The 14,941-nt window shown below is 40.1% G+C and overlaps 1 protein-coding gene across 1 annotated transcript in view; it reads right to left on the minus strand.

Moving 5' to 3' along the window:
- TRANK1 (tetratricopeptide repeat and ankyrin repeat containing 1) overlaps positions 1–13,555 on the minus strand; it is a 45,482-nt gene extending 31,927 nt beyond the window's left edge. Inside the window, exons 1-8 of the mRNA XM_086467662.1 lie at positions 13,422–13,555; positions 11,715–11,838; positions 10,181–10,331; positions 9,033–9,151; positions 6,960–7,043; positions 3,174–3,312; positions 2,528–2,659; positions 366–533 (exon numbers count right to left, since the gene is read on the minus strand). Coding sequence (XP_086323788.1) covers positions 366–533; positions 2,528–2,659; positions 3,174–3,312; positions 6,960–7,043; positions 9,033–9,151; positions 10,181–10,331; positions 11,715–11,838; positions 13,422–13,555 — 1,051 coding nt within the window. The remainder of the gene's footprint in view (positions 1–365; positions 534–2,527; positions 2,660–3,173; positions 3,313–6,959; positions 7,044–9,032; positions 9,152–10,180; positions 10,332–11,714; positions 11,839–13,421) is intronic.
- Positions 13,556–14,941: the final 1,386 nt, after the last annotated feature.

Here is a 14,941-nt window from a genome sequence, read left to right on the forward strand (position 1 = left end):
AATTTTTCATTTTCCAAAAAATAAAGCGAAGGTAAAAGGTTAAAAGTGAAAAAGCATGAAAAAGAAGCAGTTTCTACGGTGGGGGGAGGCTCATGTTAAGGGTGAGGAAAAAAAAAATGGTTGCTTATAGTAACTAAGAGCAACATGTAGTTACTTATTGCATAACACACTAAGACCATCAGTTGGACAGGAGGACACCTTCAGGCACAGACAAAACGTTAATCATTGACTGACAGGAGATCAGAGTGACAACTCATAGGAAAAGTTACATAAAACTCACCTACTGTTACCAATTACAAATAAAACAATTTTGTAACTAAAGGACACAATTTTGAAATGAGAAAAGCACACAGTCCATGTAGTACCTGTCCATTTCTCAAGGGAAGTGTATTTCTCAATGTGATTGCTGACTGCTTTCACAGCATCGAAGTTTTTGTTCTTTTTCAATATATCTACGATATATCTTGACCGCGCATCTGGAACAGTGGGATCAACCCCAAAATTCAGGAGCATAATCACATCTTCTGTTTGGCCTAAAACATTACATGAATAAACATTAGAGGAAGAATAATTCTCACTGTTCAGGAGTTTTGTTCTGCTTTCTCTTGTATTTTAATTTCCTGGCACAATTTCTAGCATAATTTTAATTAGAAGAAAAAAAAAACAATCTAAGTTTTTCTAGTGTCATAAGAATGAGGTATTGTTAGGTATTTTTCTCCAGAAGAAACCCCTTCAAAAAAGTTAAAACCTCTGTCTTCATTATTATTAACTGGGAAACGGGAGCACAGAAACAAAAAGCAACTGGGCACCTCATGAGCATCTCACCAGCCAGAGGCAGTATATGGAATTCACCTCCTCCCTTATGCCCCAACCCTGTTCTCCAGGCTCTAGGCAAACTGCTCCGCACATGAAGAAAAAACAGAACAAGGGATTTTGCTACTGTTTGGAAGGTGACTCAATAAACCAAAATATTTCACATATTCAGGCATGAATATACACATCTAGGCACTGAGTTTCTTTCCTATGCAACACGAAACACATGATTTTCTTGGTAATAAGCCTTACAAAAAAGCTGTTTAGTTTGACTAACAGTAGGTGCCATTTCTTTCAACAGAAACTACTATCCTCTATAGCATTTCACAAGTATTACAGATTACACAGAAACACAATAACTACAATGGTAATTGAAAACCTTGACACAGTATCTAATATTCTGGAAGATGACATGCTCGTTGTCAGCATGTCACACTGCACTACCAGGGGAAACTTTACAGCCTTGCAAGCAGCTGCCTGTACTCCTCTTGCCTCAAAGATGGACATTCACTACAAGCCACGTCCTCAGAACTGCGAGGAGAGCACAGGAGCACCGAACCACCAAGTCACAGAGAGGACTGAGCGATGGGGAGCAAATAAGTGCAAGACCACCGCACGTCCCTTGGGCACACCACCACAGCGCGTGCCAAAGACAAAACCTAGATGAGTAAAAAGTGATGCAGGCTAACTCAAAGGTCTTGCTTTGTTTGTTTAAGCCTTACCACTCAAGCTATTTTAGGGATTATTTTTTGTCAACAGATGGGTGCAAGGGTTTCTTTGTATATGTATATTTAAATATATTTATAAAAATTTATAATATATATGCTATAGAAATATAAAGAAGCAAACTTTAATATACTATAGAAATATACCTACTCTATAATATATCTACTATAGAAATATACACAAACTTAAATAAATACATATTAAAAGATATACTCTCTATATAATACATATACTATATAAATATAATTACAAATTATTAAATAAACTTCAATCAATATATCTATATACACAGTCACTTCTGAAAATACAGGAGCCACTTAGCAACAGATGCAACCACTGCAAAAGACACACCTTTCTAGAAAATGAAATCGTTTAGATATAGGTTGTGTGCATTTCATTCATACTATTAAAGAGAACCACCAGAATGTCATCGCATCTAACTACCTAAAACTCTGGTGTAACCTTGGCATTGCTGCTTATTTCCTTTGCCACCTAGTGGGCAGAGCAAGAAATACAAGAAAAAAAAGCCAGGCTAAGTTAACGTAAAAGAAATCCCACAGAAAACGTAAAGGAAAGCATTTTGTTCTCCTCCTCTGACAAGGTACACTGCTACTTCGTTTTTAAATCTTTAAATCTTAATATGTAAAAGAACAGGACAGATCTCCAGGTGGTCTATTACGACTTTAAGGGCACATGAAACTTTAAAAGGTAACTTCTATGATTCTAAAAACTGAAGCATACTTGTGGGAAAATCATAACCAGTCAAATCAAAGAGCAAAGAAAATGGTCACAAACCAGGTATACAATTTTGAAAGGGAACTGCTGAAATATTAGTTACCATTACAAAGTCCACATTCAGATGAAAGGACTTTCATTTTCTTCCTTAGCATGAAATAGCAAGCACCAGGGTCTGAAGTGTTCTTCCATTACACATTATTTCCATATGAAAACAGAACACTACACACACACAAAAAGAAATTGTATTTACTGCGTTTCTGGGAATATTCACTGGAAGATGCCACAATATGCAGGAGGGTGCATCCATCTCTGTCTTGCTGGTTGACCCTATCCTTCAAGTCTGGCCTCTGAGCCAGTAACCACCTGAAGAGATGGTTCTTTCCTGAAATGATAAAAAAAAAATCCACTTGCTATAAATGGTAAACAGAAATACAGCAGCAACAGATCCTGGCTTCTTCCCCTACGGGCTGGCAAGATGCATCTGCATGAAACCTGTTCTCAAAGACAGGGAGTAGGAGAGGGAAGAAATACAAGAAAGAAATCATGGTAAGAGCCACCTGCATTGTGGGAGACATGATGCTACATTCTCACTGACTTGCAGCAACTGCAAATCTGAGGTGGACTCACGACTCTTCAGCATGTATAAAAACTGTTGCTCCACACTGAGGTTGCAGGAAGAAATATTTTTGTCAAAGCCGATATATTCAGGTTACGAAAGACCCACATCATTCACACTGTCACTTCAAACCATGGAACGTTTTTAAAGTAGTGCCTTATGGGCACATACCTAGATGATTGGATCTCATTAGCTTTTAAAAAAAAAAATGAAAAAGCTCTAGCTGTCAGTTCTCTGATGAAGAGAAAAAACATTGATTTTAGCTGTGGATGTCACTCACTTGCTTTGATACACAGTTTGATAACAGCATGAAGCAGATACACTCCAATGGTTTCAACTTTCGCCCCAATGGAAATCAGCCACTTGACTAACTCCACTACTTCTTGCATCTTCTCACCATTCCCATACAACTCAGAAGTCTGATAATAAAGAGAACAATTACAACACGTTATTTTTATATACACAAAAGGTGTTTCTTTTTTAATCCTATTTCCACAGTTTTTATGACAAGAATCAGTGGAACAGTAACAATCAAGCCATATCCACCGTAAAACGAAACATTTATTATATATGCAACAATTCCAGTAGAAGTTCAAAACAAACACTCTTCTCCTATAAGATGTTCATGAATCTTAAGAGAATCTTGTCCTGCTCTGAAGAGCACTGAACCTAGAGTCTCTTTTACAATATGTATTTCTATATTTCACCTCTGTAACTGACCATGACTTTCTGCCTCACACTTGTCTGTTAAATGTGACTGTATCTAAGTGCACATATTGCTGTAACTGGACACTGTGCCTTTTAAGCTTGGATGAGGCAGCTTATGCATGCAGTTACCCCAAGGCAAGAAAAAGCTGGAGAAACACTTGAAATTGTCAAAAGGGAGTCAGGGACTGGGGGAAGGCGGTTTAAGGAACTCAGGTAACCATTCCTTTTACACTCAGGAACGTCACGGATGGAGAACTGGGAAAAGCCCTACTCTCACCCAGCTCAGGAAGCATCTGGCATTATTAAGACAACAATGCTAATTGACTGCTCACACAAAGAAAAGGTGTTAAGCCTTAGGAGACAGATTTTTGGCCAGATAAATTCTTAGAAGGTCATCTGATAAAAGTATGGAATTTACAAGGAAATTTACAGACCAAGATTGAAAGCATACATCCTGAGCAGAAGGCAGCTGAACTGAAAAAGCATGTTCTAGCAAAGACTTAATGAACATGAAGCACAGTTTACATGGGGTACAGCAATACAGGGAACTCTGGAGGTGGGCAGAGTAAGCTCAGATGGAAATTGAGACAATATGCCAGAAGGATCAGGACACAAGGGGGTGGTCGGAAACAGTGTTCAGACATAATTTCTCTATTTGTGCCAGTCATCTTTTTAAATAGCAGTCTTCACACATGCTTCCAACATCCACAAATAAATCTTTTTCTAACACCTCATGCCAAATTTTGACTGGCAAGAATTACTGTTTGCGCACAGCTACAAAAATCAAAACACAACAAATTACAGGGAGAATGCAGTGGCAGCAGGAGAAGTTTGAGTTGTCAGAAAGCCGCATTTTCTAATTTTTGCAAAAGAGAAGAGGTGCTTAGGGATCTTTCATCTTGATTTTTCCAGTCCTCCACATGTACAACAAACCCACTAGAATAGCTAAGACTGGTGGGGCCAACTTAACAATGAAGAACATAATGTTTTGCAAAGGCAACCCACTTCTGTCCTTCCCAATGAGGAATTTTGATTTGCTTGCCTAGGAGGAAAGACTTTTTGCTAAGATACCCTACATGTGCCCTCTACTGCATTGTCATGCTTTACTGTCAGTGTGAGGAGCATGTTCACCCCCTGCAGGGCTGCTTTATTGCTCTGCCCCAGGCCAGGGTGCTGCTAAGACCTGCAAATCGCAGCAGCGGGCACCTTTGCTTGCGAGCTGCTTTAAGCTGAGGCTCTTACGCCTTTGCCTCCACTACAGCGATGGTGCTCTAGCACCACAGCCATGCTGCTACCTGGCCATGGGCCTGGCTGGTCCAGGACCGAACCCTGACCCACCCTCCTTTCCCACAAAAAAACTAAGCAAACACACAAGGGATGATGGCGGGTGGCATAAAGTCCTATATGGGTGTGGGGGATCTCAGCTGGACTGAGGCCCCTGGACAGGATGACTTTGACCTTGAGAGGATTCCAGTCTACCCATGAGAAAACAGACAGGAGCAAGAAGAGCTGCAGCTGCAAGATAAGCAAGTCCTGAGAATGTGTCGACTACAAGTCAAGACATAGATGTCCTTTTGGCAGAAGAGCTGAGTTATTATGAACTGTGCAAATAACAAGTGATAAGATTGTATAACAATTCTGAACCAAGTAGAAAGAGACACATCTGGGAAAGCTAAGGGGAAAGAGAGTATAAATGAACAGGCAATAAAGGCTTTTGTACTACCAGGCTTTCAAAAAGATTTGTTGTCTTGTCGCTTTGTCTGTCTCAACCGTGACATATGAGTTACTCTGCTAGCACTAACACAGCATACCTGCCTAATGATAGCTGAGGCATGCTTGCATATATTCATCCACTAATTCTTCTGCTATCACTACAAACAAGCCTATGAATAGATGCAAATTTATTTCTTTGCGTTACTCTTCTTTTTGAGAATTACTCCCGCTCACTCTGTCAGGCAACTAACTGAAATACATCTATGGAAAAAAAAAAAATTGAAATTATTATGACAGAAGCACTACAAGCACTGTAACAGCCAAATGGCAAGTTCTGGCATACTCCATCAATATGCCCTAAACTGTTATTTGCCAGCCAGCAAACGCCAAGCAAATGTACTGTGCAGCCTACAGTTAACATCTTCTAACGCTTCCATCAGGAAAACCACAGTGCTGTAAGAAATCTAGCATACTTCAGCATAAAGCCTCATGTAACTTCTCAGTAAATGCGCAACCATATCTTTTAAAAGTAGGTTACATACAGTAGAACTACAGTTAACAAACTTATACACCCAAAGAAATGGAAGAATAAAACAAAAAAAAAAAGCATACAGAGAAAAATTTTTTAGTAGTCCATAAGAAATGCTTTACTTAACTGCAATTGAAACACATTGGGTATCCACTGTGTGGTAACCACTGCATAACCCTGCATGACAGGATACCCATGCACAAAGGGAGGGGCAAGCAGCAGCAAGCCCTACAAGGCCACCTAGCTCACACAGCAATGTAGGCAGAGCCTCTAGGGCATACCAGTGTGCACAGCACAGCACACACTCCAGGCAGGCACAGCCAAGCAGCAGCAAAGCACATGTGGACCAGCTGGAAGATTTTATTTTATCCTGCCAGCACAGAAAGCTTTGGAGGTTCCCAAATGCTGCAGAACATAAGGAATCACAAGATAAAGAGCAAGTTTCAGAAGAACAACATAGAGATCAAATTCTGCTGTCTGCAAATACCATCATCTTGGTAAAAGGCACCGGGAATGTTCAGTATTTGGTCTACAACTACATGTTTCCATCTTGTCAAAATCTTCTAAGCCCTTTGGAAAGTGTCAAAGCCTTCAGGGAGAAAGTTTAGCAGTCGCTGACTAGGTATAAAGCAACCTACCAAAAAATCCAACACTGCACCAAACTCAACTCCCTTTAATCATACTCAGCACCATGAAGCAGTCCAGAGACAGGCTAGACAAGTATGAAAACACTCTGTCCCAAGTATATCATCAGTTCTCCTGGCTGGAAAACATATCCAGCTTAACTATGTCAGACATTTTTCAGCATTAAATTGTCAGGTTACAAGCTTGCTGTATGGATATGAATAGCTTGCTGTACTTGAGAGGAAGATGTCTTCTTTCGATCAAATTAGAGGAAATATTAGACTACAGAAATAATGCAAAGTAAGGATTTTTACATTTTCAAAGGAAAAGGGACAAAATAGATGATTTAACATAATCATACAAGGTTCATCTATTATTTTCCATTCAATTTTTCTTTCATCTGTTTTAGCCTTCCACACAAAATCTTTCACTAAAGTGAGCAAGAAGAAAAGAAACAGACTTGAGAAAAAAAAAAGAATGCTTTTACTTCACCTCAAAGAGATTCTTCAGTGATAACTGGTTGACTCTGAGATTGGCAGGCAGCTCTTTCTTCTCGGAGAACAACAACAGACAAGACTGAAAAAGAAAAAAGAACCAGTGGTCTTATGAGCACACTTAGAAACTTCGAGTCTCTCCAATACACCTTGGAAGAGACCCCTCTCTTTAGGAATGGACCTTATCATAGGCATAAGCCTCCCCAACTACACCAACATGCTGAGCAGAAAGCAAAAAATGCATACTTTATCTTTTTCCAATTTCTCAGTTTCCCTAAAAGCTTTACTTTGCTCCTCAAAAACCCACCTACCTTTAGCAGAGGACACAGGGAAAAAACTATGGATGTCATCTACCTGGATTTCTGTAAGGCCTTTGATACAGTCCCCCACAACATTCTTCGCTCTAAATTGGAGAGATATGGGTTTGATGGATGGACAAGGAATTGGCTGGATGGCTGCATCCAAAGAGTTATAGTCAATGGCTCAGTGTCCAAGTGGAAATCAGTAATGAGTGGCGTCCCTCAGGGTTCCATACTGGAACCAGTACTATTTATCTTCATCAATGAAGTGGGATTGCATGGTGCACGCAATCACTCAGCAAGTCTGCAGACAGCACCAACCTGAGTGATGCAGTTGATATGCTTGAGGGAAAGGATCCCATCCAGAGGGACCTTGACAGGCTCAAGGAACAGGTCCAGGCCAACGTAACTAAGTTCAATGAGGCCAAGTGCAAGGTCCTACACCTGAGTCAGGGCAATTCCCAGTATCAATACAGGCTGGTGGATGAAGGGATTGAGAGCAGCCCTGTGGAGGAGGACCTGGGGATACTGGTGGATGAAAAATCACTATGAGCCAGCAGTGTGCTCTCGCAGCCCAGAAAGCCAACCGCATCCTGGGCTGCATTAAGAGAAGCGTGGCCAGCAGGTCAAGGGAGGTGATTCTGCCCTTCTGATGAGATCCCGCCTGGAGTACTGTGTCCTGTTCTGGGGCCCCAAGCACAAGACATGGGCCTGCTTCAGTAAGTCCAGAGGAGGGCCACAAAGATGAATGGGGGGCTGGAGCCTCCCCTGTGAGGACAGGCTGACAGAGACGGGGTTGTATAGCCTCGAGAAAAGAAGGTTCCAGAGAGACCTTATCACAGGTCTCTCCGGAGAATATACTGAAAGAGGGCTTATAAGAAAGACTTTTTAACAATGTAGTGACTGGACAAGGGGCAACAGGTTTAACCTGAAAGAGGGTAAGTTTAAACTGGACAGAAGGAAGAAATTTTTTATGATACAGGTGGTGATACACTGCAACAGGTTGCCCAGAGAAGATGTGGATGCTCCATCACTGGAAGTGTTCAAGGTCAGGCTGGACGAGGCTTTGCACAATGTAATTGCTCACCACCCGTTGATGAATGCCCAGCCTGTTCCCAGCTAACAATCACAAAGGAGAGAAAGTCCCAAAAACTGCAATCCCGGAAGAGCGAGCTTCCCAACCCACCCTCATCAATATACTAAGCGTGATGCTTGTCTGATACAGAATGTTCCACTGGCCAATGTGGGTCCATTGTTCTGGCTGTGCTCCCTCCCTGCTTCTTGTGCACCCACACTCTACCAAGACACGGGAAGTTGGAAAGTCCTTGATTTCTTAACTAAAAAACATCAGTATATTATCAACATTCTTCTCACACCAGTTCCCATACCGAATCCAAAACACAGCTCTATTCTGGCTACTAAGAAAAATTAGCCCTATCCCAGCCAAAACCAGGAGAGTCATGCAGAAGGAAAAGTAAAAGGGATCACAAATAAACATGTATTTTTTTCCCCCTCAGATTTCTTTCACAAGTGATGACTCTAGATGGCACTGTAATTATAATTTCAAGTTCACTGTGTATCCCTTTGAGAAATAAATTTCAGAAATTATTTATCACTAAAAGTATTTTTCAAGTCTTAAAAATCAAGGCATTTAATCCAAGAAACAATAAACATTCACTGGTTTGGATTTTAAAGGTAACACAAGCTTACCCTGAAGAGGTAAGACATGAGTACCTACCGCGCAGCAGTAGGTAACGCAGCAACAGACTTACCTGCCACTTCCCTTTCTGGGCTAACCTTTCTATCACCATTTGCCAAATCAGTGCATCAAACCTTGCACTGAAAATATAATCATATGCAGGGGGAAAAGTTGGTGGAAAGACTTGTTCATCTGCAAGAATAAGCGGTGAAGAAAACTACTCAGTATACACAGCACTTTTAAAGTCGAAGCCTCCAACTAAATGACTTCATTGCACAGTGACAATTTTAGCACTGACTAATAGCCAGGAGAATGCCAAATGGGGGCTTAAATATCCCTGGCCATTCAACTGATATGGCATCTTGTTATCCATGGCCAGTCTTCATTAAACAAGAGAAAAAAAAAATTTAATTCCTGCCCTCAAAAACATCCCTCTAAGCCCCAAGACACTGTCAATGTCATGGCAGTTCTACTTGTGGGTGAGCCCAGCTATGGATGCTGCTAAAGCCAAACAAGGTCCTTATCACTGGGCAACAAGTTCAAGTAAACGCAGCAGGGGCACAATCTGAAGTCTCCTGGCATGCCTGCAGGCCCCATCAGACAAAGCCTGCGAACCAGACAAAAAAGCAAGTAGAGGAGGAGAGACTGAGGAGAGGGTAGGGAGACACGGGATGGACACTGTTCAAAAAATCCCACACAATGCCACAGAAAGGCCAAATTCCCTCTTTTCATTGTTGCCCATTACTAGTGGAGGGAAAGTTCCCCTCACTGGAATACGATGCTCTGTAAACTCAAGGTTAAGCAGAGAATCGTCTCATTGTTTTCAAATCTATCTAAAAAAAAAAATAAAATAAAAAAAAAAAGCAGAGCAGTTTGTCCAAAAGCCACTAAAGCCTTAGGGGTGCAAAGCTCCAAGTCTCCAACTTTGTCTCTGACTCTAAATTTTGACCTTTTCTAACTATTCCATGATTGATGTGTTCTTCTGAGACAACACACTCTCCTGCACAGTGTTTCAGGATTGTTGGCATCTGCTGTACACAAACTGGACCAAGTTCACCACATCCTTTTGATTGGGCAATATAACATATTCATAATCCTCCAATAGACCTGAGGCACTAAGGACCAAATGAATGATCTCATGAAGGATGCCACACCAAGGACTTGTGCTGTCATCACTAATGAAAGACTCTTAGAAAAATTAAGCTCTCAATTTGAGCTTACCATTGACACTTATGAAGATTGATGCTATAAAATCAGCAACCTGAGTTCGATCTGCAGAAGCATTCAGAAGAATCAATCCTTTATGAAACATAGAAATCGCCTCATAAGAGTCTGATAACATGATCAATGACTGGCCGGCTCTATAATAAGCCTGAGGGGGAAAAAAAAAATATAAGAAACAACAAAAGAGACCATTGTTGGGAAAATATTCAGAGACATTTATTACAAAACAAAATGTTGTAATTTTTTCCTAAATTCTCTAGTTATGCTATAAAATGACATGTAGTCCTACTTTTACAGTTTCTTACACACAGATCCAAAAAAAGTGCAATAAACATCCCCTGAAATTCACAATATGCTACTGATGTCATCACAGATACTAAGAGTGATAAATCCTGGAATACAAAACTTGGAAAATAACTACAGGATGAAAAAACATACTGTTAGCAACTATATTCTAACCTCCTCTGGACAAGGGTTTTTTTTCCTCACAACATCCAGAACGTATGCTTACGTCCCCACATCACTGCATTTTGCAGTATTTATCACAATGCGTATGTTCTTCAGCCAATGGCACCTGAATGTGTTTATATTCACCACTGAACTAGGTTGTACTGTCTCAGAGTCACAGTGGAGTCAATTCGTTCAAACCAGCTAACTGGCATGCTGCAATACAGTGAAAGTTAAATTGGCATTTGCATGCAATTTTACCATACCTAAATCAAATACCTTCTACTACAATCTCTGGGAGTCTGTAATGGTTAGTCCAGAAGACCACTTATTGTACATAAAAGCCAATCCAAGTGTATACCTCCACATCATAAATACTGTAAAATTGCTACTTATTCCTAACAGATAAGTATTTGACTCAATGTGTACTTAATCACGAGCGTATGTATAGCATATTGTTCTGTCCACTGGAAATACAACACGACCTTGATCACCACGCACTGTTCCAAGGAACTGTACGCTTATTAGCATGCAAAGAATATTAGGGCACACTGCCCAAGGGAGCCTTCAGAGCTAAGTCCCCATCCCAGACCTGACTGCTGTCAGTGACTGACAGATCTCTACTGTGAGCGAGGCTCTATAAGACCACAAGTGAACACAGAGCTGGCGACCCTCACCACAGACAGGATCTGCACAGCGTGCCATGGCTTGATCAGAGATCTGGCCAGTGCTGCATCGTCCCCAGGTCTCCAGCATCACAAAGGCATGCAAGATTTTATTACTTGCTATCGCTTTGTCTGGGATATTAATAAAATAGCTATCTTTCTTGAAAGCATTGGTGCCTCTCCTGTTGGGACCCAGAAAGAACCAGTATCTCCTAGTGCAAAAGACAGCTGCTTCATTTTATTTTAAGTACTATTACAGTAGTAATTGTGATGCTCATGTACAGTCAGACACCAACTCTGGAATTTTGTGCTGTATTTGCTTATCACACCTCAAAACCAAAACACAATAAAACGCAGATATTGACACTTGTTTTAAAAAGTAAGGCATGCAAAAACTGCCATCTTAAATATCTGAATACCTTCACATACTCCGGATCCCAGCGTAAGCTCTGGTAGGCTGACAACATTGCTTCTCTCCATTTACCAAGACTGTACAAGGCAGTTGATTTGTTGCAGTGTAACACAGCTATGTCCCTGGAACACCTGAAAATATATTTTTAGCATAACTACTTATTCTCTTGAAAAAGAACACATCATACTTTACAGTTAGCAACAAGAAAAAAACGAAAAAAGTCTACATATCACCCACCTAACAAAATTAGAGGTAAAAACAGTTGTAGAAAATAAAGATCATTTGAGTATCAGTTATAAAATCCCTTAGTGACATCCTAAATGATACCTTAGTGATACCCTTAGTGATATCCTGGTCTCTTCCGAAGCAGAAAGCCAACCCACTGGAATAACGCAGTATGAGGTTTTAGAAAGAGTTTAGACCATCTCGACACACCTAGATATGGCTCAGTGAAAGCCAGTGGCCAAGAACAGGAGAAAACAGACACATGAATGGAAGCTGCTAGATGGAAAGAACGCTAAACACATTTTGGTCACCAAAAAACAACCTAAACACATTTTACCATATTACCAGTGCATGAAGTCAACAGAATTATGCACATTTACATCAGCTAAGAAATAAAGAAATGTATCTTAGAGAATAGAATACGCTAAAATATATAAAGCATCTGCTGGATTCAAGAGAGTTTCTGGGAAGAGCTGCACACAAGTTACAGGACCACAGTCCACAAGGTACTGTGGAGCCTGCACTCAAACAAACAGTCCATGTCACAGAGCTGCATCCTTCATCGTATTCTTATCTACTAATGTACACTCAAAAAAGTTGTTTCGACTGCACTCAGTGTGTTCAGAGCAGGCTCTTGCATGCAAGCAAATCCTGATGAGGCAACCTATGGCAAGGGGAAAGGAGACACTCAGGAGCAGATCCCCAGGGTATCCAAAGCCCCACTGCCTACAAGGAGAAGGCACTGGAGGTAGCCTGCTTGGCTGTGTCCTCGCTCCGTCCTACTCCCTGCATATGCTCCAGACTTATTTTACTACTTAGTCTAAATGGCCAATAGTTAAAATCAACAAATGGCTGGTGTTAAATTTGGTTAACAGCAGTGTTAATGCATGGTAGTAATGAATATTTAATAGCTAACATAATACTCAACTATTAATAACATTTGCAACCGATGTTAACTGATGACAACCAGCACTTAACATCTAGAAAGAAATATCCAAAGTACTCTTTTGCTGAAAAGCTATTTTTTTACAAATCTGAGACTACCAAGACAGACCAAATAACAAAAACAAAGTAACCTGCATGAATCACTGTAAAGATAATCAGACGACCCATGTAACAACAGGCCATAGACATAGCCAGTACGTGGCTGAATCACAGCAGGATTAATCCACAGCATGTCAGCTAAGAAACAGAAGTAAACTAACAAAACCCAACACAATTCATAAAAAATTAATGTGAGCTTTAATTAGACTAATTTATAATTGATGCTTATATAAAAATATTCAGATTACAGTCACTAACTAATCTCCCACATATGTCAGGAACTGCAATTCCTCTTTAATTATAAAACTGGTACACTAAAGAGTGTGACAAGAGATGCAAGAAAATCAAGTGTCAAGGCAAGAAATACAGTTCTGAGTTAACCGTAGTACTGTGCAAATTTCAGACTTGTCTTACGGTTTACATCTTATAATTCAAGAATACTTACGGGACCCACTGCATTAAACAACCAAGCATATATAGAGCTTGATCATACTTTCTGATGGCCAAAGAGTAATTTCCGTTTTTAAAATCCTGGTTCCCAGCTTGTCTCATAAGCTGTGCATATTCCATGGGATCCATGCTAATTAAGAGCAAAAAAAAAAAAAAAATCAAACAAAAGCATTGATTTACAAGACACTTCTTTCTTTAAAATCCACTTAAGTTTTGTCATGGTTTGAACCCGGCTGGCAGCCAAACACCACACACCCACTCGCTCACCCTCCCCCCACCCCAGGGGATGGGGGAAAGGATTGGAACAGTAAAGAGACTTGTGGGTTAAGATAAAAACAATTTAGTAATTGAAATAAAATAAAACAATAACAATAGTAATGATAGACTATAAAATGAGTGATGCACAATGGAACTGCTCACCACTCGCTGACCAATGCCCAGCCTGTTCCCAGCTAGTCATCCTGGAGAAGAGAAAATCCCAGAACCACAATCCCAGAAGAGCAAGCTTCCCAACCCACCCTCATCAATACACTAAGCATGATGCTTGTCCGATACGGAATGTTCCACTGGCCAATGTGGGTCCATTGCTCCAGCTACGTTCCCTCCCTGCTTCTTGCGCACCTGCACACTAGCAAGACACGGGAAGTTGGAGAGTCCTTGATTTCTTAGCAACAACTAAAAACATCATAATATTATCAACATTCTTCTCATACCAATTCCCATATTGAATCCAAAACACATCACTATTCTAGCTACTAAGAAGAAATACTAGCTCTATCCAAGCCAAAATCAGGACAATTCTCACCTTAGTTTTTGAATATTTGAAAAAAAAGAGGACAAAAGAGCACATCTTTTCTGTTTGTTGCAGTTGGAAGAGTAAAATACAACTCAGGTGATAGCCTCATCTTTGCTGTTGATGCCTTGACTTCCCATCTATTTTTTAATCTACCTCAGCTAATCAAATCTACCACCGGCATGCATTTTTTTCTATTTTTCTCCTCAAGTCTTAAACTATATTTCTTAAATTAAGATTCAAATTATTTATGTGTGAACAGACACGAAATGTGGGAGGAAATACCCAAGAGAACAAACAGAGCTCACATGCTTAAGAAATACATGATGCTATAAAACTCAATCACAAAACTCATTTACTTGCTTTTTATTTATCTGTGACTTTTTTGTTCAGCCTCTCTGGCTATATACGCCAATGTATACAAAACCACAGTGAAACTTTATTATCTCATGGAAATACTATAACATAAGTATATTAATAGTACATGAGGACCTTGAATCAGGTTTAAAACAGTTATTAAAATTAATGTAGCAAGCACCTGAAGGAAACAAAGGTTAAAACAGGCATCAACTGCAACTCAACAAAAAAAAAAAAAAACACAACCAACATTTCTTCATTAAAATTGTAAAATCAGGTTCATTACACAAAACTAATCACATGGTCAGGCAGGTAAATGAAGGAAACACAAAAGAAAACCAGCTACATGTATGTTGGAAACCAGC

The sequence above is a fragment of the Leptosomus discolor genome, chromosome 7, assembly GCF_034619465.1.
Source record: "Leptosomus discolor isolate bLepDis1 chromosome 7, bLepDis1.hap2, whole genome shotgun sequence".
Taxonomy (NCBI): Eukaryota; Metazoa; Chordata; class Aves; order Leptosomiformes; family Leptosomidae; genus Leptosomus; species Leptosomus discolor.